We start from the raw sequence: 27,830 nt of genomic DNA on the forward strand, positions 1-27,830 counted from the left end.
TGGTGGTGGGGCATTCTGCAACTCCTGGGAATGCAGCTCGGTGGCTGATTTAAAGCGTCTACACCGGCATCTTGTCCTCGCAGCCTTTTCCCACACGGTGGACAGAAGTGTGGCCTGCCAGCCATCGGGAAGGGAGCCGGGACAAAGAACGAGGGTGCAGGGACTTTCGCGTGCTCTTAGTAGTAACTGCTTCAGAGCATTATTTCTATTTTAGGAGAAAGATGGAGATTCTAACAGCCAGAGCTTAGAGTTTGAGGCAGGTTCACAGTCAAATTAGGAAAGAAGCTGATCACTGGAGCTTGGAGCTGAGCCCCTCCGCTCCCTGCCCACCTCTCCCCTCCCCTCCCAATGACACAGTTCCTTGAGTTCTCTTAAATATGCTAACTGCTCTCCTTAAAAAATTAAGGAGAGCTCTTTATTTTGTTCATCTAATGCATGTCAGTGCAATTTAGTTTCAACACGTGATCATCTCCAAGCTATTCTAGGCAAGGAATTAAAATGCAAGCATCACACTGGAAGCTGTAAATGTGCACCGAGGTGTGTGCAAAGGGAAAAATAACGGCTAAAGAGGAGAGCTATGGACCAGCGCGGTCACTTAGTAAAGTGGGGTTTCAGAAACGAGCCAGGGGGCCAGGCACGGCTGGGCTGAGCTGCTGCGTGCTGGGTTCCTGCACACAGAGCACAGCGGCTGTGGCTGGCGGCACCGCGGCTGAGACGCCCCGAGTGCTGTAATGGAGTGTCGTCCTGGCAAGGTGGGGCTAGGGCCAGGGCAGACTTCCAACCTGGGCAGCACCTGCTACACTTTCACTCTCTGCAGCAGGAAAGAGTTAATACAAACAGAACACTCAAAGACTTGCATTGCAAATAATATGGGCACAATGAAGCCTGCGGGAGTGTCACCTCACCCAAACCCAGCAGAAGGAAACATTTGGCCTCCTCAACAGGCTTTAAAAGAAGGGCCTTTCACGTCTGCAAGGGCAGCTGATTTAAGAAAATTACTGGAAGCAGAGCGAGTGACTCGCAAGCTTTCCTCCTCAGCTCTGGAAGTACAGCCAACACATCCCAAGTGACATCACAGGCGTGTTAGCTGGGACCTTAACAATGCCAGGGAGCAATGGTGTGCGCCTCCGCATAAGTCAGCCCCCCGGGAAGCTTGAGAACAGATGACGGAAGACAGATGCCACCGTTCTGTGACCTCAACCACATCCCCGCAGCCAACATCACGTAAACGACTCAAGTGCCGTAGGGATGAGGCAGGGATTCAATGGCACCAGACAAGCAGGAAGCATGTGTTGCGGGAGTGGAAATGGACTGAGTGGTCCTTGTCCCCGTCTGTACTGGGTTATCACAGCCAAGGTTACATGGCTTACCCAGGAGGCAAATCCCAAGCACACACATGCTGGAGAACCTGAACACGCTTCTCATTTGCCCACGGAACGTGTAGCCAAGGCGTTAAATGCAGAGCAACCCCGTAAGGGACATCTACACACGGCCCTCAGTGCAGACACACCGGCACACACCTGAGCCAACTTCCTCCTTTGCAGAGGACGCCCAAGACTGCTTTAAAGAGCTGTAAAATCTTTAAGAAACATTGAGCTTTTTTCCCCCATTTTTGAAATCCACAATGGCATGTTGGAAGCCTCTGTTAACCAGTCCTCTTTTGAAACAGCAGTGAAATCGCTGTGCAGAGCAGGCAGGTCTGCCACATAGACTTGGGAAGAGGTGAATGTCTAAGACTCATGTGCTCTGGGCTCGTGAGCCCAAGACGTCGACCTTGAGGAGTGAGGTTTGGAAGCAGAACTGCTGCCGTGGTGACAGCGACTGTAACAAGGGGCCCAGCCCTGGCCGTCCTGTCACACGGAGTCTCAGACGACGGCAGCTCACCGCGTCTGTCTCACCGACCGTTCCTTGGCTTGAAACCGCTCAGTCTTTAATGTAAAATAAGTCTAAGGCTCCCTTCACCTCTGTAAAGGTGACTCTCAAATGAATGAAGCCTATGACCAGCCCCAAAGCCCACTACTGCTGACGGACAGGGCCCGGGGAGCCCTGCGAGGGACACGTGGCTTCCCTGCGTACAGGAGCCATTCGAAGTGGGCGATCCTGGCGCAGACGCCAAGAGAAGGTCCCTAGTAAGGAGCTGCCTGGGCTTGTGCCACTGTCAGCAAGAGCGGGGCATGCCAGTGGTGACCGTGATGGTGCGAGGTCCGCGGGGCTCACTGCCAGTGCTGCATTCCCAGGCCAGGCAGGAATGCCAGCCTCCCTCTTGGAGGATCTGGAGCCTCATCAGGTGGAGAAGGCGGCAGCAGGGCGATCATCAGGGCCTCTGCCCCATCTGCAGCGCACCGTCTCCCTCTCGATGGTTTCTAAGCCAAACCAAAGCTCCTGGGCTCCTTAGCCAGCTAGTCTATTTTCCTCCCTCCCTATGCAACATCATGCTGAACCCAATCCCAGTTTCTTACTGATGAATACATCTCCTGAGGCCTGTGGATTTTTAAGTGTGACAGGCCAAGATAAACAAGCTGTGTGTAGGTCAAAGTCCAGCCAGGGAGGAACTCCAAACCTTCGTCAGGGTAGCGTGAAAACGGAACGCGTGCATTACTCAGGACCACGGCAACGACTCGCGCCGCTGAGTCTGATGCGACATGGGGATGCCTGTGAGAGCAGAGGCAGCCTCCCCACGCCCCGCTGCGGCTCTGAAGCACCGTTTGGCTGAGGAGGATGAGCTACCTGCTAGCTCCTCGGACTCAGGCCCATCTGATCAGGGCTCAGCCTTCTGCACAGCAGCACAACCCAGCAACGCCAGACTCCCAACTTCAGTGGCGATCTCCTTACTAACTGCTCAAACTGCAGCAGTCGCTGTGACCACATCTTGAGGCAAACTTAAATGTTAGTGAGTCACTGAAAATGACCTGCAATAACCTCCTAAGTTTAACCTTCAGATTCCCTTACCCCCCACCCGGCATGGGTTGCTCCAGCCCCGATGGGAGGTGAGGCTCAGGGCAGGCCTCAAATGCCAGCACCTGGCACTCCCCTCCCCGCTCACCGTGAAGCATCCTGGGGAGCCTGGCGTCCTTCTCCTCAGTGTCCCGGAACCCCTAGAGCGCCGCACGCTCGCTCTCCAGCCGCCCGTCCCCGGGCTGGCGTGCACTCACCTGCTCGATCGTCCACAAGAGCTCCTTCTTCTGCTGCTCCCACTCCTGCCGGCCCCGGTCCAGGCGGTCCAGGAGCTCCACCTTCTCCCGCTCCCAGTTCTTCTGGCTGTGGAGGATCTGCCAGCGCAGGTCCATGACCAGGCCGTGGCTGTCAGCCAGGAGCTTCTGGTGCACCTCCCTCTCCTTCAAGGCCCCCTTGCTCTCAGCGGAGGACTCCAGTTCTCCCAGGTTCTTCTCTTCCAGCTGCCAAGGAGAAAAGACTTAGGAGCTTCCTTCCTGCCAAGTCTGGCATTAGAGGGTGTAGAGAAGCTTGGCCTATTTCCACATGACCCCTGGAAACGGGTTTAAAACAAAACTGGGCCAATCCCATGGAAGAAATATACTTTTTCTTTTTTCTTTTCTTTTTGTACTGGAGGTTGAGCCAGAGGCATTCTACTTCTGAGCTACATCTCCATCCCTACTTTATTTTGGAATTGGGTCTAAGTAGCTGAGGCTGGTCTCAAACCTGCGATCCTCCTGTCTCAGCCTCCCAAGTACTGGGACTACAGGTTTGCATCACCATGCCTGCCCCAAGCATCATTTTTAAAGTATGAACAACAGAGGGAGTCACCATGAATGTTAGCAGCAAGCCACACAGCTCCCACAGCTGGCCTGAGCTCCACTGTCCAGTTTAAGTCACCACCATTTTTTTTGGTGGTACTGGGGTTCCTGGAAACCTTCCTACCTCCGGGCTACACTCCCAGACCTATTTTATATTTTTATTTGGAAACAGGGTCTCTTAAGCCGGCGCGGCTGGCTTCGAACCTGTGAGATCCTCCTGTCTCCGCCTCCCAAGCGCGGGGATTACGAGCGTGCGCCACCACGCCCAGCAAGTCACCACCATTTCTAATCTATAATCTGCAGCTCCCTGGGGCAGGACCATGTCTGCCCCCACATCCTTGGCCTCAAGACAACTGAGGGATGGAGCAGCAATGAAACCTAACAGTCTTCAATAAATATCCAGGAGTTTAAACAAAAACAAACAAAATAAATCTTAAATCTTACACAGTCAAGCTGGTGAAAGCCAAAGAAAAAAAACCTTGAAGGCGGAAGAGATAAGACACATAGACCACAACGCGAGGCCCAGGTGTGGATGGACCTCCCACACTCCAGTGCTAGCATCTCTCCTTTCCTCTGGACATCCATGAAGCAGCCTCAGGACACAAGGACCACGGTAGCTCACGTTTCTTTTCCTCTGGGGCTCCCGATCCCAGGACCACTGAGCAGCCTACATTCGGCCTGTTCTCAAGGAAGCGCTACCAAAGACTTCTCATTAGAAACTACGCAAGTTGGAGGGGAATAGTCATGTTCTTCAAGTGATGAGAAAGAAAATCTGTCAAACCGCAATGAATTCTATACTTAGCAATAACATTGAAAGCTGAAGGGAAAAATAGTTAATAACAAGCAAAAGTGAAAAAAAAAAAGTGTTGCCAGAAGACCTGTACTTCAAGAAATTATGTTAAAGTTCTTCAGACAGAAGGAAAGATATCAACAAACACTTTAACAAAAACAAAAAAGCAATAAAAATGGCGTAAATCAATGTAAATATACAACGCATTTTTCTTATTTTTAATTTATTTTTAATTTTTTTTGGTGGTACTGGAGGTAGAAACCCAGAGGCTTTCTACCTCCGGGCTATACTCCCAGACCTATTTTATACTTTATTTGGAAACAGGGTCTCACTAAGTTGCTGAGAGCCTCACTAAGTAGCTGAGGCTGGCTTTGAACCTATGCGATCCTCCTGACTTAGCCTCCCAAGCGCTGGGAGGACAAGCATGCCCACTACGCCTGGCTTCTAAGCATTGTTAAAGGACTTTTCTAAGAACATAGTTAAAGCAAAGTTGGAACTAGAAACTAGGTGAGTTTTCTTTACCATGAGTTAGCGGCAATGGTAAACGCTGTAAATTACATCAAATCCATTTCACTATTCATACATGGGCTCAATTAGCTTTCTTAAAATATTATTTGCATACTCACTAAAACCATTTATAGCTTATTATCTATGTCTAAATGAATACTTTCAACAGTTTTGAAACCAGTTGCTCCAAGACTTAAGTCAGCCGGTATTACTGAGAAGGCCCATCTGTTCAGATTAGGTTGTTAAAAATTTGCTCAGTTAAAACTCTCACCCACAAAGGACAGGGGCACGGAAGGAATACTGAGTCTAGCTTCCAGGGAAGCCAAAGGCTTCCTGTGCCTCCCCTCTGGACATGAGCGGGCTTGGGCCTTCCAGGAGAGGGACAGAGGCAGGCCCTCCGCTCGGGCTGGAGGGCCAGGTATCCACGAGGAAGCTGACTCGGGCCTGAGAGGGCAAAGCCTTTGGGATGCTGCTCCATCAGCTGGGTATAAAACGGGAACTGGGGAAAATGAAACAGTCTGCAAATATAAAGAGAAACAGAAACAGAATGGAGGAGAAACATCCACTATCAGCCAGAGACTATGGGGGAGCGTGGCCTTCCACAGAATTCCAGCTCGCAACATGAGCTGGGATGGAAGTCCTGGTGCCGAGCCCCTGGAAGACAGACCCCCACCCACCCGAAGGTGCTCCCAGCCCGCTAGAGCGTCCTCTGCTGCCGCCTGAAGCGGCCTAGCCCATCCTCATATCACATGACCTCCACTAGCCTGCCTCAGAGACAGCGGGGCTGGGTTCCCCGTTCTACCCAACTCCTCTGCATCCGCACCCCCACTGCCAAGCCTCTGCTCAGCCCGGCACTGCAGCTTGGTTAGGAATCCTGTCTTTGATGACCTCACACAGCCAGGTCTCCTTGACTTCTAAAAAAAGACAGTGCCTCCCCGTTCCCAAGCCCATCTCTCCTCACACGGTGACCGTCCTCTGCCTTTCCCTTCACAACGAAACTCACTTATTGACTTTCCAAGTACCATGACTTGCACCAGCCCTACATTCCAATGGAAACTGCTCTCAGCTCTGCCAGGCGATTTCCTAACTGGAATCCAACAACACTCTGTGGCCTTCTCCACCTCGACTGCTCTGAAGCAGCTGATATGCTGACTTCCACGTGGACTGAGGTCTCCCTCCCTCTAGCTTTGGGTACGTTTTCTGGATTTCCATTCACTCCTCTGGCTGCTCCTTTTCAATTTCTTGAAAATGAGTATCTCAAGTTTCTTCTTCAAACCTCCCTTCGTCTATGCAGAGTCACAGAGACTCCACTGCCTACCTGTCCTCAGGTACGGCCATGCGCTGCATAGAGACGCTTCGATGAGCAATGGGCCACGTTTACTACGATGCTCTCCTATAATTACACTGCCAGTAAAGACGTAATCTTAGTTCGTGTGACTCTACTCGATGATGCGTGTACCTCTCCTAACGACACGTCTCAGCATGTGTCCCTTGGTTTACTGATGCTGGCGGTACTATGTCTTCAGCTGAGCCCTCTCTGCCCCAGTACCCATCAGGACAGACACCTCCAATCCGCCGCTTCCCTCTGCCGCCCACTGACCCTCTGGTTTCCATCTTGGAGAATGGCGCAATCCTTTGGCTCCGGGCGCCCATGGCGGGCCACCCCGCGGACCTGCTTAGCGGGGCAGAGGGTCTGGCTGCTTTCTACTTTTTGTGTTTCCCTGTCCCTAGATTTTCGTTTCTATGGACACTGTTTTACTTTGGTAAAACACCATTTCTAACCTGTCCTACTGTTGTAGACTTTTGGCTTGTGGAGCCCTTGGCAGTCTGAGGAAGCCAAAGGTTTCCTTCTCAATGTTAATTCTGGGATAGCCACAACAACTGAAAATGTGGTCTCACCAGGTGTGGTGGCGCACGCTTGTAATCCCCCTGCTTGGGAGGCTGAGACAGGAGGATCACACAGGTTCAAAGCCAGCCTCAGCTACATAGTGAAGCTCTCAGCAACTTAGTGACACTCTGTTTCCAAATAAGTATAAAATAGGTCTGGGAGTATAGCCCGGAGGTAGAAAGCCTCTGGGTTCCACCCCCAGTACCACAAAAAAAAAAAAAAAAAGAAATGTGATCTCTGGCTTCTTGCCTACATTTACAAGTGGAGTGCATGCTGAATGTTAGCAAAGGTTTAGTGACCATAAAGATGTACCAAGAGTCAGAGGCAGGGGTACAGAGTGGGCTTATCAAGTATGAGGCCCTAGGTGCGAACACACACACACACACACACACACACACACACACACACACACACCCCATCTCTTTCCTGAGATCAATCTACAGACCCCTACTTAACCCTTTCAAATGGTTTCTAATATCTATTCCTTACCTTAAAGCCAGAATAAACTTTTTCAAAAAGGAAATTTAAACTTCTATGATAAAATTGGGATTGAAGTGTTAATTATTTTATTTTTTATGGTACTGGGGATTAAACCTGGGGAGTATTCTTCTACTTCCGAGCTGTATCTCAGCTTTAATTTTTATTTTAAAACAGAATCTCCCGAAGTTGCTGAGGGCCTTACTAAGTTGCTAAGGCAGGCCTCGAACCTGTGATTCTCGTGCCAGCCTCCCAATGCTGGATTGTGACAGGTGCGTGCCACCATACCTGGCTGCTTTGTTAATCCTTTCAGCCCTCTTCTTGCCCTCACTCCTGAGCTCCTCAAATGGGCCACACTCCTCTCTTCACGGGTTCCTTCTGCTTTCAACACCCTCGTTCTCTTCTGCACATGGCCTTCTTTTGGATTCACTCGCAGCCAGTTCTCGCCAGCGTGGCTCGGCTGAGGTTGGACTGCTTGCCCTGCTCCCACAGCCCCACGCGTATGTGGGCAAGTGCTTCTGCTGCAATCCTACTGATGCCCTATTACAGTGGGCTGGGAGCCCCACAAAAGCTCATGCGTCGAGAGCAGGTGCCCAGTGCAACAGTATTCAGAGATGGAAAGACTGAGTCGGGCTCTGATCATTCGGCCCATCTGGATGGACGTCCTGGGGTACCGAGGGCAGGTGGAGCGTGGCTGAGGAGCAGGGCCCTGGGGGTGTGGCCTGCGGTGCTCCCCGCCTTCCAGCTGCCATGGGAGCTGCTGCACTCTGCACCACGCAGCTGCCTGACGGACTGCCCCTAGCCATCCTTGGGCCTCTCAGGACAGTCACAGCCCCTGTGAGGAACGTCTCAATTCTGCTGGACCCTCAGAACTTAGAATAGGAGCTGACTCGAGTTAGTGGAAAGAATCAGAGTGTGAGAATAACGCAGTATGGGCTCCGCTGGGAGAAGATATTTAAATTTTAGTAGAATTAAACTTCTGCATTTATGTAGAAGAGGGTCAAGATTCAGATGGACTAGCATTAGCCCACATTCACTGCTTCTTGGCTGAGCATGTTGAAGGAACTTCCCAAACAATTTGGGCAGAAGACAAAATCTACCTGGTACCACCTGGCTTCTAGGTCTGAAGTCCTCCCTTGCTCTGTGGTGTGTAGTGACTCTCCCTGAGGCTTTATTTGTAACAAACATGTGGGTGGAATAGCAGGTTCCTCCACAACAAAGAGGAGATGTTTTGAAACGGCTCACATCAAAAAACGAAGTCTCCCTTCTTTAGCTACACTCCCATGCTTGGAAGTGCATAGCAAGCCTCTCCCCCTTGCCTCCAGGGCGGACTCTGCAGCTGTGTACTGAGAAGACCATCCAGTGAAAGTCCCCAGGCAGCAGGTCACAGGTCTGCCCGGAAGGGGTGGCCTGGGCTCGGTACAGGGCCAGGGCCCCAGCCCAGCCCTGCTGCCCCCACCCAGGGCCCCAGCCAGCCCTGCTGCCGGGCAGGCAGCCGTGCAGAGGAGCCTGCGGGTTCCAGGAAAACTGTATTCTTTGGACCTGACTGGCTCTTTTCATCTGTGAAAGATGTCTCAATTTCATGATTGAGCCAGTTCAGATATAGCTTCAATTACTTCATGTTTTGCCTCCAAACAGCGCAGAAAATAGATCAAAGATGCACAGACCGTGCTTTCCTGCCTCCTCGCCACCAGGGCAGGGGGTGGACCACGAGGTGTAGAGTCCGTGACTTAAGGGTGTACAGGGTGCTTCTTGTCCGCTCTTAACTCCCTGGTGTGAAATCCAGAGGACGCACGGCTTCCAGCACCACGTGGCTGAGACCTGCGCCACAGTGCTTCTTCTGGGCCTGTTTCCTTCAGCCTACGGAGGAGCCTGGAGTCCACGAGGCTCCGGGGCTCTCAGTGGAAGGGCTACAAGCTCTGGTCAGTATCCTGGGAACTCTAAAGCACAGCCACGGTCACCTTGTTCAGAGATGACTAACCACGGCCAGCTCCTGCCACCTCCGTCTAGTCAGGTCCGCTCAGCAAGACGCCTCCCTCACTGTGGCCGCCCCGTGACGTGGCTCCGAGCCTCACGGAGTGCAGACGGCAGGTCATGCATGGACAGATGCTACTCAGGGGAAGGGTGTCTTGTACTTGAAAGGGACCCTCAGGGGACAGATGGGTTGCTTAAGGAGAGTTGCAAGCAGCAGCTCCTCTCCTCTCTCCTGGACCCAGGTGTGCCCCCCACCCCGTCCTGATGGAGATGCCGGGGCAGGTACCTGCTCCAGGCGGCTGGTGAGCACGGCCCACTCCACGTCCCAGGCGGCCTTGTCGCTGGCGTACTGCTGCTGCAGCCGCAGCCGCGCGTGCTTGTCCTCGCGAAGCTCGGAGCGGAAGTCCTCCAGTAGGGCCCTGAGGGCGCCGAACAGCTGCTGGTTTTCCACCTGTGGGAAGAGGAGTCAGCCAGCCACCCCACCCTAGGGCATCACTTAGGTTCTTGGGAGAGGCCCCAGCAGCCAGGGGGCGCGGGTAGAGTGCAGGGTGGGTAGTCTGCACTTGGGAGGGGACAATAACAGGGTCCCACCGCTGGCCACCGGTCCCCAGGAGGGAGCCCAAGGCCCATGATCAGGAGGAAGGCTGGGGAGTCCTCCCCAGCACTGGGCAGCCGTGCTCAGTGGCTGGAACCTGGGCCTGCGCTACAGGTGCCCGCAGCAGAGGCGTTCTGGCCCCCATGAGCAGGGTGCGGAAGCAAGAGGCCTGGGAGCCAGGGCGGCCGAGATGCTCTGGGGCCAGCCACTCTGGTGGTGCAGGGATGACAAGGTCCACTGTCACTCTAGGGCAACCGCTGAACTAGGAGGGGAATCATGATGGCCCAGTGGCCCCCAAACACAGGTGGCTGTGCGGACAGTGGTCACTAAGAGGCTGTCGACAACAAGAGGCGGGTGGTGGGGGTTCATACAGAAGCAGAAAGACACTCAACCTGCCCGTGAGGCTGAATACGGCGGCCGCCTGCCCTAGCGCTCTCTAAACCCAAGGACGGCACTCCGCCGACTGCTCCTGCCCCGCTGCCAGCACCACCCCATCTGGGGAGGCAGGGTGAGCCCGCCTCTCCAGGTTCTGTAGGACGCGGCTGCAATGGAGAATGGGCTTTTATTACTGATCCGTTTCTACCATATATAAAAGATGTGATGTTTTTCTAGGACCTGCCCAGTCCTCGATGGCAAATTCGAAAACTACCATTTCTATGCTGGTGTGTGTCAGCCAGGGCATGGGAAAGGTTTGTCCCAACAGATCAGACACAGCGAATCAATTATGGCTCCTTGATAATACAGCCCCCCAGAAACCATTCTTTCTCAATCAGAAACCACCAAAGTGTGTCCTGGGCTCAGGGGATGTTCCTACTGGCTCATTTTTTGAAGCAGGACTAGAATCTCCTAAGTCCTGCGCCATGTGGACAAGCTCTGCTACAGGAAGACAGAGTCCACACTCTCGGACAGAAGTCCCGGACTCGGTCAGCCTCTCCTGCCACCCAGTTGGCAAGTGGGGCCCAGCTGAGGTCCTGCACTTGCAAGCCGCCATTCTTCAGCCACGCTGCTACCACCACCTAGCGAGTCCACTCAACACACACAGAAGGCCAGCCATATGTGGGAAGAGCTTAAGACACTCGAGCATATGTTTAAACACAGTTGAATTCAGAAAAGAGATCTAAATAACTCCATGCTTGCCCCCATAATTTAAGAAGTTACAGTATTGTATCAGCCTCGGCTGGAGCAGGAAGGCCTATCTGTTGGCATGTACTGCTCTTTGGTTTTCCTTACCTTGAACACCATTTATTCTTTTAACCTGGGGCAAAAGACACTAAGAGTACAAATCTGTACCATCTGAAGAGTTCAGCAGACAGCAAACTCCTAAAGTCCTGCGCATTCTTTCTAACATCTGTGTTAAACAAGTGACAATTATACTCAAGGGGATAGATGCTCTTGAACTACATGAAGCTATAATAAATGCAGAACAGGTTTTCAAAACTATACCAAGAGCATCTAAAATTATAAGACGTTAAAAAAGCAACAGAGAAGTTCTGTAAGTGCAGTAGGGTGAGGTGTCACAGCAATCTTTGCAGAAATACATGTCTTTATGTAGAATTTGCTGAAAAATTATGTATTTTACGGTAGGTTTAGTATTTTCACCTTTGGATTTTTAAATTAAAATAACTACTTTTTAAGTCAAAAGACTGGGGGAGGGGGACTAGGGATTAAAACCAGGAGGCATTCCTCTGCCCATTTTTTTTTTAATTTTTTTTTTTTTTTTTTTTTTGGTGGTACTGGGGTTCCTGGAAGCCCTTCTACCTCTGGGCTACACTCCCAGACCTATTTTTACATTTTTTTTTTTATTTTGGAAACAGGGTCTCCTAAGCCAGCGTGCGTGGCTGGCTTAAGAGACCCTGTTTCCAAGTTAAAAAAAAAAAAAAATATATATATATATATATATATACATACACACACACAAATACATACATACATACATATATATATATATATATATATATATATAATTGGTCTGGGAGTGCAGCCCAGAGGTAGAAGGGTTTCTAGAAACCCCAGAACCACCAAAAAAAAAAAAAATAATAATAATAATAATAATTGTGAGCAGGGCCTGGCCTGGTGGCGCACGCTTGTAACCCCAGCACTTGGGAGGCTGAGATAGGGAGGACCGCAGGTTCGAAGCCAGCCTCAGCTAATTAGTGAGGCTCTCAGCAACTTAGTGAGACCCTGTTTCCAAATAAAATACAAAATAGGTCTAGGGGTGTAGCCTGGAGGTAGAAGGGCCTGGGTTCGATCCCCAGTATCACACAAAATAAAAAATAAAAAATTGTGATCCAGCCTTTGAAGCCATCATCTACTGATAAGAAAACAGAAAACCATGTATACACTCTTAAATGTGATCATAGCTTTTTTCCCCCCTTTGGTACTAGGGACTGAACCCAGAGGCATTTGATCTCCAAGCTACACCCCTAGCCCGATTTTATTTTTTTATTTGAAACAGGGTCTCTGAGAGCCTTGCTTCATTGCCAAGGCCGGCTCTGAACCTGAGCTCCTCCTGTCTCAGCTTCCCGAGTACTGGGATTACAAGTGCGTACCACCACGCCCAGCTAAACAACAGCTTTCTGTGACACTCAAGCCTCCTGTGGCCTAAACCTGTGCTGTTCTAAGCACCCATACCACATGACTGCTGATAATATTAGGACTGGAACGCCACAGTCCTGATGCAAAATGAAAATTTGGTTTCTCTAGAAGGAAGTGAGTACTTTTGGGCATTTATGGTTATAAAAGTCAATAAAATTAAGCTTTAATGATTTTATGCAATCTGGGTCAGAGTTATCAACGTAATATCCTACAATCCCAGGCCAATATTAATCATCATGGGATGAGCTCCAAAATCGCTTAGGATTGGGGGCGGCCAGGGAGAGCAGGGCGGGAGAGCCCGGAGCATCCACACTCTGGTGCCTCCTGCCGTGACCCAGAGTACGCGTGGCAGAAAGCGAGTTCTACCGTGCAGGCACAACAGCCAGACCGACGCCCATGCCAAGGTCTTTGGAGACTAAGAATGAGCCGCGGGTGGGCACGATTCTGCTAAAGGAGTTTTACACACATTGACAAGCAGTGGTGATGATCACTAACGGGAACTGTTTTCCAAGGATCGGAGCTGTGCTGAGTGATGCGCCTGTGAGCACCTCTCTGACCTTGACTTTCTGCGCCAAGACTGGGCGCATGCCATCATGCTCCCCATCTGACAGAGAGGAACTCCGGCTCAGGGACAGCCAAGGGCCCGCTCTCGACTTAGCAGGAGCTGGGGCCACAATCTGCGTTTGCCTCCCACGAGGCACGAGCACCAAGCCAGGGACGTGTGAGCTCTGACTCTACACCTCACACCTGGCTAACTTCTACCTTTAACTCTGCCTGCGAGCAGCCGTCTAATCTTTGTGAAAACAGTTTGGCCTGCTATATCAAGGAACGTAATCACAGTGCGCCATCCTGAAAGAGTATCTCCATGCTACTCCTCTAACTTTCTCCGGTGGTGCTCCTTGCTGGGCCAGGCTCTGGGTGAACGGTGACCGCAGTCAAATTAAAACTCAGGCCCACTTTGACTTCTTCCCACTGCGTGTGAGCTTGGACACAGAGCTTTCTGAGTCTTCTGTGCTGGGGGCCCAGCTATGCGATCTTTTGGCACGTACATTTATAAAGGACAGGTCAGGTTTGACTCAAAAACCCAACATCTCAGTCTCTTCAAAGATCAGCTCATTTGAGAAAAGAAAGCAAACTAAAATGCTTCCTCCCTTTCATTTTCCTCTCATGGATTTCAGTCCTCTGGCACTTGTCTCTCCTGGGTGAGGCTTCAAAATAATCCCAAAATTAAGATCAGGAGCTTGGCTGTGCTCAGGATGCTACCCAAATCCACTGGCAATAAAGATGGTTTCTGCAAAGTGAAAGGAGGACTATGGGTAAGGCAATATACCAAGCTAGCCGCACCTCCATTCCAGGTGTTTCTCAAACTCACAGATTTCTAAGTGACGCATGCCAGGTGGGATGTAAAGCTAGAATGGGTACGCTGACCTGCTGCTGTGGATTGACCTGCTGCGGCAGTCACAGAACAGTGACGGCCTCTGCCCCGCTCACTGAGGCTGCTCCACAGAGGCAGGGGTTCGGCAGTACTGGGTGGCTGCCCGACCCCCAACCCATACATGTGTGCCTCCTATTTATACACAGAGGAAGACTTCGTGCACAATCAACAAAGGCTTCTCAATCGGAGAATCCCAAGACTCTACTGTGAGATTAGCCAGAAATGATACATCCGCGCACCCAGCAGCACCTTCATAAATAAGCCATTTGTCGGCCTTGTCTGAATTGTTACATTCAGACTAAAGATTGTTTTCTAAAACCACCTTTTCTGGTACAGATAGAAAAGAAAAGGCTACTGAACACTGGCCCTGAAAACGTAGTCTGTGAAGGAAATTTCAGGGAACATGGCCTCATTATGTCCAGGTTCCCTGCCCTCTGGCCAGGACTGTGCCCAGGTACCGTCCAGGAGGGCTGTGCGCCTGTGGCCTTCACAACTTCACGGGGAGCTTCCCAAGAACAGATCCCAGTGTGAGAGGAGTTACTGTGGCTCACACTCAGTAAGTAAGAAACACGAGTCACAGCTCAGGTCTAAGAAAGCGGGGCCGGTCTGACAAGAATCGGCAGGCTCTTGGGGCAGAAATCCTTTCTTGGCAACCTTAGAGCCTTGACCCTGTTGTGGGGGATATGGCCCAAGTGGCCAGCTGCGGTCAGCCCTGGGAGGGAGGATGGGAAGGAGTCCTTTCAGTTAGGTTCCCTCGGATACAGGCGAATCTTTACCTGTGCTCGTGCTGCTTTCAGGGTAATAGGAACAGCAGCAGGCACACAGTAAAGAGCGAATGTCTTACAGTCATGAACTCTGTCTGGCCCGTTATGGGAGAGCAGTATGGCTCCAGCTGAGGCTCTTGGCTACCGAGGGTGACGATCACACCACAAAGAACACAGAACAGAAATGGAAGAGCTCTCTGAAAGACTCAGGTTTCTCTTATTAGAAGAAAAGTCAGGAGGATCACAGTTCCGAAATGCAGGCCTCACTGGGCAGGGGAGAGTTTTCTGGAAGCTGCTTCACCTTGGGCAAAAGAGAAAGAGCAGCTTGAACAGCCAGGGAGCCAAACTGTAGCCCTGGCATGAGAGGAAGGCCAGGACGGCCAGAGAGCAGTCCTGGGGGAGGCGCCTCCCGGCCCCTCGACGCCCTGACACCGCAGCTGAGCCCGGGGCCAGGCAAAGGTCCCTAGACTGAACGCGGGCCTGCCCGGAGGAGGTGCTCAGAGCCGTGGAGGCAGAGGAAACGTCATTCCTTTTCCTCTTGCTAAGAATTTAAGTTAGGGTCTTCACGTTCACACCTTGTTTAACAAAGATGATGTCACATCCCCGAGTGAAAAACGAACTTCCCTTTTAGTTCCTTGATCTGGAGCTGGGAAGATTCGCTGATGAACCACAGGGTCCCAATTCCAGCCCCGTGGATCACCTGATTAAACACTCCTTTGAGGAGTTCCTAAAGAGCCTGACACGCATGGATGGCCTGAGAAACGCGGCCCTCAAATGGCCGCACACAGGCAGGAGGGCTCACTGCGGCGGGAGGATTCCCGTACGGTTGCTCCTGCCTGCCTGGCTTCTGCTCTCCCAGGCCAACGGCAGCTGGGAGCGCTCGGTGCGCTCCAGAACCACCAGGCACCAGCACCGGGGCTGTGCCGACACACCCGAAGGCGCGGCCTCTGCACAGCGAGCTCTGCCAGCCTGAGGAGTCTGGCGGACCTGATCCCACGGTGTTCACACGTCAAGCTTTTCTTTTTCTTTCAACCTCTCTAGATATGATAAATGTTGCCATCACTTCTGTTTGACTGTGAGAATGTGCAATAAGATACAAATCAAAGACTGAGGCCTGAGAAATTTTGTTACTTGCTCACTTATGCTCCGGAAAGCATTCTGCCGCTGTTCCCAGCTCCACCAGGTTCTGCCGGCTTCTGAAAAGGCCCCGGCTCTGCGCTGCAGCACAGACAGCCACGCGTGCTGGCTCCTGCAGGCAGGCTGCCTGGCTAAGACCCACGCCACTAACAGAGGCGAGGCTTCGGATGGAGAATGTCACTGGGGAAGCAGCTGCTGCGTACAGTAGAGCTCGTCAACCTTCTGCCCTCGGACGTGCTCCACTGTGCCCAGAGCTCTGCCTGCTGTGGGCAGACAGCCCCAGGGGCAGACAGCTCTGGTTCTGCCTGGATGGTGCCCAGCCCACCTGGGCGCGCCTACTGTACACTGTCTCTAACGGAAACACATCTGTCTGGCCCTGCTTTTAAGGGTAATCACCAAAAATTACTATTGGAAAGAGGCAAATGGAGCTGACACTGAGAGAGGGAGGTCCCGGCTGAGTGAGTTTACATTATTTTCCACCCCAAGGGTAACATTTTCCATGACTGTTGTTTAGAAAACCAGATGTGGTACATTTTTCCCCTTTCCCAAAGCATTTGGGTGCCTGTGTGGGAGACACCGCCCTGTGCTCTTGGACTGGTAAGGTCTGTGTTTACATGGCACTCAAGAAATACCTCTGAGACCATCGCGGACACCTGAGGACTGACTGACATCTTTAAAAAAATTAACTAAATGACTAGATTTTACCGTATTGTTTGCAAAGTAAGATTTCAGCTTCTAACCAGATCATTGCTGGGAAACTTATCCCGATCTCAGATCTCACCAGGGACATGGGCTGCAGGGCGTACTCCCCGGGACTGGGCTCCTTGAAGCCTCATCTCCAGGTCATCATTCAGGGAGGGTGCAGAGCGGATGGAGTGCCTGAAGAACAGCCGTGCGGGTGTGAGGGTCTGTCCACAGACGGGGGAAGGCCGTGGCAGCCGCATGTCCTGCACCCTGAGCACCACCGCTTCCCTTCGCCTGGGTCTGGGCCAGAGCCTTATGACAGCCTCCTCCCCGCAGCCAGCGGCTCTGGGAGGAGGGGCAGGTGGGAGGGGACGATTGTGGCTGCCACCAGGCACTCCCAGTGGCCAGCGGTGCCCTCCCTCAGGACACGGGCATCCCAGGACCAGGCTCCAGGGTGGCTGACCCACCCTCGAAAAGCAAAGCAGGGCCACGAGAAACACAGAAGTCTGGAGCGAGCGCACACACGGGGCCTGGTTCCTGCCAGGACCTCATTCTCCGGATCTACAATAGTTGCCAGGATGTTACCAGCAGTATTTTGGTTTACTGCATGGGGTCCATGTCTGCAGCTCCTCTAATAATTATTGAATAACACTGAAGTCCCACCTCTCTTAATACCTGCTGCATTTTTTATTTTTTTGGTAGGTATAGGAATATAAAGATTTTAAGCCAAAGAAAGCTGAAAGACTAAAACAGCCCCCACTCACTCGCTCATGGGGAGGGGTCTCTGAGAGGGCAACCACATGCTCTGATTTCTTAAGGTGTCACACAATACTTTCATCGGGGGCATTATATTTGCAATGGCCACAGAGAACCTGAAATACTTTCTAGAGGTTGGGGTTGAAGTGAAAAGGCACGTGTTCTTGTCTCCCAGACCCCTGCCGCTGGAGACGCCGCTGAGCTGCACATCAAGAGCTCTTTTCTGGCTACGATAGGAGCACTGAATTTTGGGTTCTTTCTGGGAAGAATGGTCAACCACCGGGAGCCCACAGGCGGGATCTACACGCACACACACTTGGTGCCTCCCTCTGGATCCACCTCACTGCCACCGTCTCCCCTTGCCAAGCAAGTGAGGCTGGTAGTGGTATGTTCATATATGAACATGACGATACTGCATAGGAGCAATGCACCAAGAACATTTCATAAAAGTCCATTATAAACTGTCTTTTTCCTCCTGAGATGTTTGCTGGCTCTGGAAGGGACGTATTCTACTGAAATGATCTTACCACTGCCCTGAGTGAGCTAATGGAAGGCACAATGATGTCATTTCTAGCAAAACTCCAGCATCACCAAGAGCAACAGGTAGCCACAGCCACCAGGAACACCAGCACGTGGGATATGAGGACACACACGCGGCCTGGGAGCCTCTTCCCCCAGGGCTGGAGAGCCTGGGCTGAGGCGCAGACACTCACCTGCCTGGGCGGTGGCCCCCCGTCCACACACTGCAGCCTCGATCCGTGGTCACTGATGTGCGCCGGGCTGTGTGGGGAGTGGTCCCCCGCGGGAAGGCCGTGGCCCCGGTCGCCACCGCATTGGTCTGGTCCATCCGCCTGGTAACTGCCTTGTACTACAAGCTCGCCGATCCCCGGGAGGGTCTCTGGATGCTCACTCTGAAACCAGGGGCACACCGTGATGGCAGCTTTGCCTGTGTTCTTTTGCTGTACACTCTGATTTGGGGTTTTGGATACAGGGTCTCACTATGTAGCCTAGGCTGGTCTTGAACTCTCGGGCTCAAGTGATACTCCAGCTTCAGCCTCTTTAGTAACTAGGATTATAGGCAGCCTGTAATCCCAGTACTTGGGAGGCTAAGACCAGAGGATGCAGGTTCAAGACCAGCCTTGGCAACCCAGAAAGGCCCTCAGCAACTTAGTATGATCTTGTTTCAAACTAAAGAAAAATAAAAAAGGGCTGGTGGTATAACTTACAGATAGAATGCCCCTGGGGTTAAATCCCCAATACCACACACACACACACACACACACACACACACACAAAGTTTTTTTAAAAATCAGAAGTCAAGCCAGGCATGGTGGCACAGGCTTACAATCCCAGCATTTGGGAGGCTGAGATGGGAGGATCATGGTTTGAGGACAGCCTCAGCTACTTAGTGAGACCCTGTGAAACTCAGTGAGCCCCTGCTTCAAAATAAAGAATAAAAAATAGGGCTGAGGGTGCAGCTCAGAGGTAGAGTGCCCCTGGGTTCCATCCCTAGTACCACAAAAAAACAAAAACAAAAAACCAGAACGTGGCTTTCCACGTAGGCTTGGTGGTGCAGCGGTGCCGGGCAAAAACGAGATGCGGATCTAAGGACCTGCAGGGCGCCGTACCTCAGCGAGCTCCTCCGCTCCCTCCTCCATCTGCTTCCCCTGGCGCCAGTGTTTCAGCAGCCACCTGAGCTTGACGTAGAAGAGGAAAATGTTCTGCTTGAGGGAGCGGAGCTCCTGCTGCAGCAGGCTCTTCTCGTCGCCCCAGGCCCGCGCGTGGAGGGTGTTCTGCAGAGCCAGGCTGTGCATCTCCAGCTCCTTCCAGCGCAAGGTGTACAGGTGCTCCTCCTCCATCTTGAAGGGAATCAAGAGGGAAAGCGGCTACACGCTCTGCGGGCCGCCCTGCCGACCCAGAGCGGGTCTCTGCGCGGTGCCGTCAGCCTACACCATCTCATAAGGGGGTGTGGCACCTGTGGCCCTCGCGAGGCCAGGGTGACTACTGACAAAATGCATAAAACCTCATGAGTTCTGTGATTCAGAAGCCAGTGCTAGCCGGGCAGGGTGGCGCATGCTTATAATCCCAGCATACGGGAGGCCGAGACAGGATAGTGATTCACGGAAGGCCTCAGCTCTCAGTGTGGCCCTTTGCAACTCAGTGAGACCCTATCTCAAAATAAAGAATAAAAACTAGGGCAGGGGGTGTAGCTCGGAGGTAGAATGCCCCTGGCCCATCCCCCAAACCCCCAAAAAACCACAAAAGTGCTATTCCAAAGAAAAGGCTGAACAAATCTTCACTGTCTCCCGAGGTGTTTCCAGATGTCTCTAAACCCCTGCAGGAAAACTGTTTCTTAGACCTGGGGCTAACAGCAGACTCAAATGCAACTGGTAGATCTCACCCCCTCACAAGCACATACAGGCATGTCGCAATTGTGAAGAACGGATGTGGAAACCCTTCTCTTTTACTCCCTGAGTCCCGGGCTTCCCATAATCCCTGACAGAAAGAGAGCCCCAAGCCACTGAGAGCCGGAGAGCGGAGTGTTGGGCCAGAGGACTCGCTGCCCGTGACAGTGAACAGGAAAGTGTGATGATCTGCTTCCACACCGAGGACTCAACCTTCCACTAAACACGCCGCTCTCTGGCAACACGGGCCTGCCTTCCCTCTCAACACAAAGCTCCTTCTTACAGTGAGAGGGGGGCCTCGCTATGTGGCCCAGTCTGGTCTCAAACACTGGGGCTTACGAGGTCCTCCTGCTTCGGCCTCCTGAGCGGCTGAGCCAACTCCCGTTTTCAAACCCCTGTGACGGTATTCCAAGCAATGAGATATTACTACGCATCGAAGCCAACTAAGCAAAAGGCTGCAAGCAAAATCGCGGTGCTTTGTAGATAAGGGCAGAAAAATAATATATGTACGTGTCTGTTTTGTGAAAGCAGGTGCTCCAGCACTGAGCTACATCCTAACCCTCTTTATTTTTTGAGATGGGGGTTCACTAAGGTGGTAAGGCTGACCTTGGAGTCCCCCTGCCTCAGCCTCCTGAATTGCAGGGATCATGGGCGTGTGTCCCTGTGCCCAGCAAGAACGGTATAGAGCAGCTAAAGTGGCGTGAGATCAAAGGTGTCTGTTGCGGACTGCGAGGGGGCTAGAACGCAGCGCCCTCACCACCAGCACCAGCTGTCCTCTCCTATGGCACGGAACAGGGCGGCGTCCTTCCCCAAAGCACTGCACTCAGGCTAGTTGTGGCCCGAGGGTGGCTCTGAGACACCTCCATGCTAGCTAAGCACCATGGAAGATCTGTGCAAGGAAGTCCATAGCAGCCGCCTGACACCCGCTCTACCCTTCAGGTGAAGGCACAAACCTGGGCTTTTCTAGTCTCCCTCTCCGCAGCTCTGAGCTACACGCTGGCTGCCCACCGTGGACACACGTGGGGCGGGAGCTGCCTGGCTGCCTCCTCCCAGCCCCTGCTCACTGTGAAGGCCACACGAGGTTGGCAGGATCCCTACCCCAGATGCTGTGGGGAGGCGGTGCCCGAGGGGAGCACCAGGCTTCTTCCTGTCGCCGCCCAGGTCCTCCTGGCTGGCCGCTTGCCTGCCCACCTGCTCTTCTGGGGACGAGACCACTGTCTTGATGCCGTGCTGAGATTGAACCCAGGGACATTCCCTCTCTGGGCTACACCTCCTGCCAGTTCTCATGGTGAAACAGGGTCTCAGCAAGTTGTCCAACCTGTGACCCTCCTGTGTCAGCCTCCCAAGCCCTGGGCTCAGGTGTGCACCACTGCACCCAGGTTGGAGATCTCTTCGACACACTCTTTCATCGTGAATCCAAGCACTAGGCACACCTGGACCCCTGCCACTGAGCTCCCAGTGTCTCCAGGGACAAAATCACTTTTAAACCATTTTTGGGCCGGGGGTGGTGGCGCATGCCTGTAATTCCCACGCTTGGGAGGCAGAGACAGGGGGATCGCGCAGGTTCGAAGCCAGCCACGCGCTCTGGCTTAGGAAATCCTGTTTCCAAATTTTAAAAAAATGTAAAACAAGGGGTGGGGTGGGAAATAGTTAGGAATTTGTCTGTGGGATAACGCAGTTATTTTCCTTTGGTAATTGTATGTGAAGCTTGACCTACCTGTAAGAGCAACATCTGAATGGGGACAAGTACCCTGTGGGAGGGGAGGGCTCTTAGCCTCTGGCATTCAGCTGCGAGGCGCTCAGATGTGGTCTACTTAGACCCTCCTGGACTCAGTCGCGCAGACACAATGTACAGAGAGCACGGTCTCGCCACACCAGGAGCCCGGTCGCACGGGCCGAGCTGTACGGCTGAGGGTCAGCCGCTCTGGTTTGTTTTGAAGGGAGAAGAGCGGCTACAGTGATTCTGAACCTAGATGTCTGCTCACCCTCCCCTACTGCAGGTGCAGGGCGTGGATGTCCTCAGGAGGCTGGGGACAGGAGTGCCTGTGTCTGTGAATCCCCTAATAGGAACTCCGGGAAGAGGGGGCAGCTAAAAGAGAAGGAGCCTGTACCAGTTAATTCTACAACAGCTAAAGTTAATCAGGCCACAGCTCAGTTAGTGTTATTTTTGGGGCAAGTTTAGGGTGAGTTGATGTTTCTATTCAAAAACTCACTTGACGTTAAGAAAGGTGACAGATACTTTCCTGTCTGGCTGCATCTAAAGACCTTGTTTTACCTTTTGGCATTGGGGATTGAACTCAGGGACCTTTGAGCTACACCCCCAACCCCTTTTCTATATTGAAGCAGGGTCTTGCCAAGTTGGTGAGGATCTAAGTCACCAAAACCAGCCTCAAACCTGTGATCCTCCTGTCCCAGCCTGCCAAATACTGGGACTGGACGTGTGCACCATCATGCCCGGCAGGCCCTTGCTTTATGTAGTTTGCTGCTTGGTATTGACATGGGAAAGTTCAGATTAGATATGAGGAGGACACTGCCAAGATACAGAGCAAATGTGCCTGCCCCTGAACTGCGGCTTTGCTTCTGGAGGTTTGTGGCCAGTAACCAATCACAGTCCAGAATTTTAGACGCAGGCCGCTCATGAGTTTTAAATAATGCTTATTACAGTATATTGTTATAATAGTTCCATTTTACCATTAAATATTGTCATTTATTTTTATTGCACCTATTTCATAGGTTAAGCTCATATGTGTGTGTGTGTGTGTGTGTGTGTGTGTGTGTGTGTGTATACACATACTATTGTTTAATGCACAATAGGTAAAAACAGTGTAATTTTTTTTGGTGTGTGGTACTGGAGGTGGAACCCAGGGGCTTTTTCTACCTCTGGGCTATACTCCCAGACCTATTTTATACTTTATTTGGAAAGGTCTCACTAAGTTGCTGAGAGCCTCACTAAGTAGCTGAGGCTGGCTTCGAACCTGTGTGATCCTCCTGTCTCAGCCTCCCAAGCGCGGGGATTACAAGCATGTGCCATCACGCCTGGCTTGAAACACCAGTTATAAATAGGGTTCAGTCCAATCTGTGGCTTCAGGTGTCCGCAGAACTGCTTGGGATAAATGCCCCAGGACTGGGGGGAAACAGTACTGAAATGTCTTATGCAGCAGAAAGGTGGACAGCTAAGCTCCGGCACATCTGAGGGAGGTGGCTCAGCCTGGGCCTGGGCCTGGGCCTGGGCCTGGGCCTGGGGGTCTCAGAGCCGCACAGGAGCCAGCACTCCTTTAAAACCCGTCCTGCTATGTCTCCAGAGGGGAGAGAGGCCCGAGAAGCGACCCTGCTGGAATGAATCCGCATGGATATTTACCTTACGGATCTTGTCTGTAAACGTCTCTGTGACCTCTTGATGCTCTCTGGCGGCCTGTGCGAGCTGACCCTGTAGCTCTTCTATGGATACACTCTGCTCAGGTAAAGCAGGGCCCCCCCTGAGCTGAGCAGCGGGATAAAGGAAGGGGTTAGTGGAAACGAGAACTCTGCCTTGGAGAGGACGCGGACAGACATCGGCACAAGCCCGACACACGGGAGTGACATGCAGGCGGGGGCAGCGGAGTGACTGCGGCGCCCTCCCCAGGGCTCCTTGCGGGCGCCATCTCCACCTAGCCTTCCTTTCACCTAGGCAGCAGTGGGCAGGGGCTGGCACCTAGCCCAGATGGCCTTAGTACAGGCCAGGGGAGGCAGAGTGGCCGCGCCCACTTAGAATCGCCCACGTCACACGGTCATCCTGAGCTGCAGTGCTCACTTGCTACTGAGCCTGCTCTGCCCACCGCGGATACCACCCCGGGCCAGCACATGCTCTGCGCTCCTCCCAGGGGCGGGCACCTGACCTGCAGCCCCTCCAATGGGGATGCTGCTAACACATCTGGTTCCAAAGAGCTTGAGGAGCCTGTGTTAGTGTTTATTGGTAAAGTCTACCTCTCCTGTCCAAATGGGCATGAGGTCAGTCGCTACTTTTGAAATAAAATGTCTTTGAGACTGGAACACCGCGATACTAAAAATCTCAAGCATCACTGAAATTTAAGCAAGACATTTCACCCACTGTTTGTGCTACTTGGAAAACAGGCGATTCCCAAGACTGGGGATCAGAAATTGTAGTAAAGACATGTCACTGCACTGGCCATCCCACCCTTCACTCATCTGTGGCTTCTGCAGAGGGTGCTGCTGCTCCTCCTGTCGCTTGGGTTGTCAGAGTTAAGACCATACCCCAAGAACAAAATGGAGAACACAACAAAAAGGAGAACACAGAAGAGCAGTCCTCAGCTAAGGGGGAAATGAAGGGAGGGAGGGAGAGAGAGAGAGAGGGAAGGAAGAGAGGGGGAGAGGGAGGGAGGGAGAGAGAGAGGGAAGGAAGAGAGGGGGAGAGGGAATGAGGAGGAGGAGGAAGAGAAGAATGGAGGCAGAGAAAATCAGATACACTGGGGATTTGTCAACTTTGGGATAAAATTTTGAAAGTGAGAGACAAGCTCATTCAACTTTAAGAAACTTAGGAAGCCTTTTTTTTTGGTACTGGGGGTAGAACCCCAGGGGCTTTCTACCCCCAGGCTATACTCCCAGACCTATTTTATATTTTATGTGGAAACAGGGTCTCACTAAGTTGCTGAGAGCCTCACTCAGTAGCTGAGGCTGGCTTCGAACCTGCGCGATCCTCCTGTCTCAGCCTCCCGAGCGCGGGGATTACAAGCGTGTGTCACCACGCCCGGCTGAAACTTAGGAATTCTAAAAAACATTAAATACGTCTTTGATTTTTATTAGTCTTTTATATGTTCTCTTCGAAAAGACGCATTTCTCTGTGGAATTTACTCCAATGATAACTTTTTCATTCCCCGAAGTTCTATTTAACGATTTTCAAGTGTGTGCGGTCTTTTGTGAGAGCAGCTCTCCTGCTCTCAAGCTTGCCTGCCTTTCTGGTGGTGAGCACCTGGGTGCAGTGTCGGTCAGACAGCCCTGGATGTGAAGGCATAAGGTCGAACCTTCCGAGTACTGACCCCGCTCCTGATGGGCATTTTGCGATCGTGCGTGTGGAGCTGTGTGCCGAGCTCCTCTTCAATGGAAGTCATCTGTGGGTTCACATGTGACTCGGCTGAGAGTGTGCCTCGGTGTGCTGGCCTCTGGATGGGGGGAGGGCAGCAGGATGACTTCAACGCTGCCCCTGGGGATTCCTGGACCAAAGCGCTACATCAGCTCGAAGCTTGCGCCCGTGTGACGGCCAGCTGCGGCTCCCACTCCCAACCCAGAGTCCCGCTGCCTGGCACAGACCTGCCCCCCTCCTGCTGGCAATTGTGGGGACGTTTCTCCTTTGTCCTTGCTGGTGCTGGGCCAGATGCTCTGTCTCCTACTCCGAATCCATCACCTAATCCAGATATGGCTCCTTTCCAATTCCCAAATAAATTCCAACCCCACCTGTCCTGGGAATTCACTTATACGAGGATGATTTTCTATTTTATGCCCCATTTTATTCACCAGATACTGACTGAGCACTTACGGCGCGGGCACCGTCTAGAGTACCAGGGGCGCAGCAGGCAACGCAGCTGGCCAACCCGCCTGGGGCTTCGCTTCTGTGTGCACGTTGGGGCCTTGCGGGAATGTTTCCAAGTCGGCTGCCAGCTTTGCCTTCCAGGTACACGTTACTCCGTAAAATTAAAACGCGAATGCACTAGGCACTGGACAAAAGCTTTGTATTATTTGGTGGTAACAGACTTCAGGATCAGCTTATTTAAGAGAGAGGGCTACTAATTTAATTTCTATATACAGGCTGAGCATCCCTTGTCTAAAATGCAGGGATCAAAAATGTTTTGGATTCTGGAATATTTGCATAGACATTATAAAACATCTTGGAGATGGAATCCAAGTCCAAGCACAAAATTCATTTATATTAGGTAAATAGAAACAAAGATTGAAGGTCATCTTATATAACACTTTAATTTTTTTTTTTTTTTTTTTTTTTTTGTGTGTGTGTGTGTGTGTGTGTGTGTGTCTGGGGATCAAACTCAGGGGCATTCAACCTCCAAGCTGTACCCCCTGCCCTATTTTTTATTCTTTATTTTGAAACAGGGTCTCACTGAGTTGCAGAGGGCCTCACTAAGTAGCTGAGGCTGTCCGCGAATCGTGATCCTCTGGTCTCAGCCTCCCAAATGCTGGGATTACAAGCGTGCGCCACCACGCCAGGCTCACTTTAAATATTTTTATACATGAATGTGTGTGTGTGTTTCACAAGGATTGAATCCAGGGGCATCTACCTCTGAGCTACACCCCCAGCCATATTTTATTTTTTATTTTGAATCAGGGCCTCACTAAATTGCTGAGGTTGGCTGAGAACCTGTGGTCCTCCTGTCTCCGCCTCCCAGGATGGGCTAACTGGTATGCACCACCATGCCTGGCTTCAAACAGTTTCATGGTATTGAATTGTTCGCTTGTGGAGTCAAGTGGGTACTCAGGAGACTTGGATTAGGGAGGCTCAACCTGCATTATACTAAACTATTACTTTATTTTGAACCAACAGCCTGTTCTTTAGCATCATTGGAATGAAAATGTGCTGTCTGAAACACACCTTTTGAGGTTCACAGAAGAGGACCCTGAGGTCCCAGGAGGTCACACATCTGGAGCATATGATCCACAAAGGGAGGCTCCTGCTCTGCCTGTGTCACCATGGCCTGGGTACCAGACACGTGCAGCTCCTCCAGATCTAGCAGAAGTTTCAGTTTCCTATACTGTCCATTTTCGCCAATGGATACGCAAACTCCTATGGCCAGCCCCTCCTAGCCGGGTGCCGACGTCACTCCAGTGCTACAAAGGACAGAGTACAAGCATGCTGTGACGAGGGCTTTGTCAGACAATTCCGCTGCCACACAATTGCGTACAACCACAGACAGGGAGGGAACGCTTCCACATAACATACATTTCCTCTAAAAGAATAAATACCTCCATTTATTAGCAAATCCCCAAAAGTTGGATTCTAAAAACCTTCCTGTACTAACCCCCCCCCCCGCGCCAAGATTGGGATTATACAACAAATAAATTCACCTCAATAAGGCGGTTTACTTAAAAAATGCCGTGCCCACCTGTTTCTGAGGCTGTCATCTGACACTGGACCGCTTTTCCCCCGTGTTGGCATTCTGAACCCCACTCACACTTCCCCACAGGGGCTGTACCCCACATTCATGCTGCTAATTTTCTGCACATCTTGTGCCAAGGTGGCTTATAAGTCCCTCCCACTCTTCAGAGATAATGTCGCCATCTCAAAACCAGGAGAATGCTGCCCATCACGGCCACTGCACAGGCCGGCGGTGCTGATCTCAGGGAGACTCAGTATCTCCACTACGCCTTGTCTCTGAGGAGCTCCATTTTGTCCTGGCCAGTCTCGGCACCACCTCTCTCAGAAGCAGTATATGAGGCCAACACGTGTACAAATACTTGGCCTAAACCCCATGTGGTTCTACCGTGGCTGGCATTTCACAGCTGAGACATAAGGGAGCGCAGATGCCGTGTGCCTGGTTGATCAGAGGATAAAAGGAAGGGCGAGGGAGAAGAGCTCGTCGAGATCGCTCACCCAGAAACTCAATCCTCTGCACGCAGGCCTGGCTCCGTTTGTATGTGAAATCTGACCAGTGTCCACGCCTGGCCACTTCTCATTCAGAACTATTTTTAAGGCACCCAGCACATTCCATTTAAAATATTCTATATACCGCTCACTCAGCAAATGTGTGCCTCTCAAGAGACCTAATGGGAAGCCCAGGGATGCAGCCGGCAGAGCCCGGGGACAGCCTGAGCACCATGCCGGTGCCTGCGGAGGCCAACAGGCACGGGAACACCGGCGAGGCTTCTCAGCCTCTTCTCTGGGGGTTTTAGCAGTTTATTTCTGTGCACCTGCCTTCTGGTTAGTAGGGTCGGTGGGTTCTGACCAGTGTTCGCTGGCTGTGGCTGTTTGTACCACGCTGGCACTGAGCAGGCCTTGCCTTTCCTAGGTCTGAGCAGCAGGCCAACTACGTCTTACCCTAATTTGTTACCGACTGAAATGGGTGGCAGA

General features: G+C 51.9%; 1 protein-coding gene across 1 annotated transcript in view; it reads right to left on the minus strand.

Annotated features, from left to right (window-relative positions):
* The window catches only part of MTCL1 (microtubule crosslinking factor 1), a gene marked incomplete at its 3' end in the record, with an annotated part of 119,141 nt that overhangs the window by 12,556 nt on the left and 78,755 nt on the right, over nucleotides 1-27,830 (minus strand). Inside the window, exons 7-19 of the mRNA XM_080714734.1 lie at nucleotides 23,118-23,240; nucleotides 18,983-19,213; nucleotides 18,068-18,265; nucleotides 17,431-17,613; nucleotides 16,696-16,822; nucleotides 16,118-16,177; nucleotides 15,917-15,995; nucleotides 15,580-15,724; nucleotides 15,377-15,504; nucleotides 10,439-10,525; nucleotides 10,096-10,228; nucleotides 9,675-9,839; nucleotides 3,153-3,395 (exon numbers count right to left, since the gene is read on the minus strand). Coding sequence (XP_080570860.1) covers nucleotides 3,153-3,395; nucleotides 9,675-9,839; nucleotides 10,096-10,228; nucleotides 10,439-10,525; nucleotides 15,377-15,504; nucleotides 15,580-15,724; nucleotides 15,917-15,995; nucleotides 16,118-16,177; nucleotides 16,696-16,822; nucleotides 17,431-17,613; nucleotides 18,068-18,265; nucleotides 18,983-19,213; nucleotides 23,118-23,240 — 1,902 coding nt within the window. The remainder of the gene's footprint in view (nucleotides 1-3,152; nucleotides 3,396-9,674; nucleotides 9,840-10,095; nucleotides 10,229-10,438; nucleotides 10,526-15,376; nucleotides 15,505-15,579; nucleotides 15,725-15,916; nucleotides 15,996-16,117; nucleotides 16,178-16,695; nucleotides 16,823-17,430; nucleotides 17,614-18,067; nucleotides 18,266-18,982; nucleotides 19,214-23,117; nucleotides 23,241-27,830) is intronic.

This window comes from Muscardinus avellanarius (assembly GCF_963383645.1).
Source record: "Muscardinus avellanarius genome assembly, chromosome: 17".
Classification (NCBI taxonomy): domain Eukaryota; kingdom Metazoa; phylum Chordata; class Mammalia; order Rodentia; family Gliridae; genus Muscardinus; species Muscardinus avellanarius.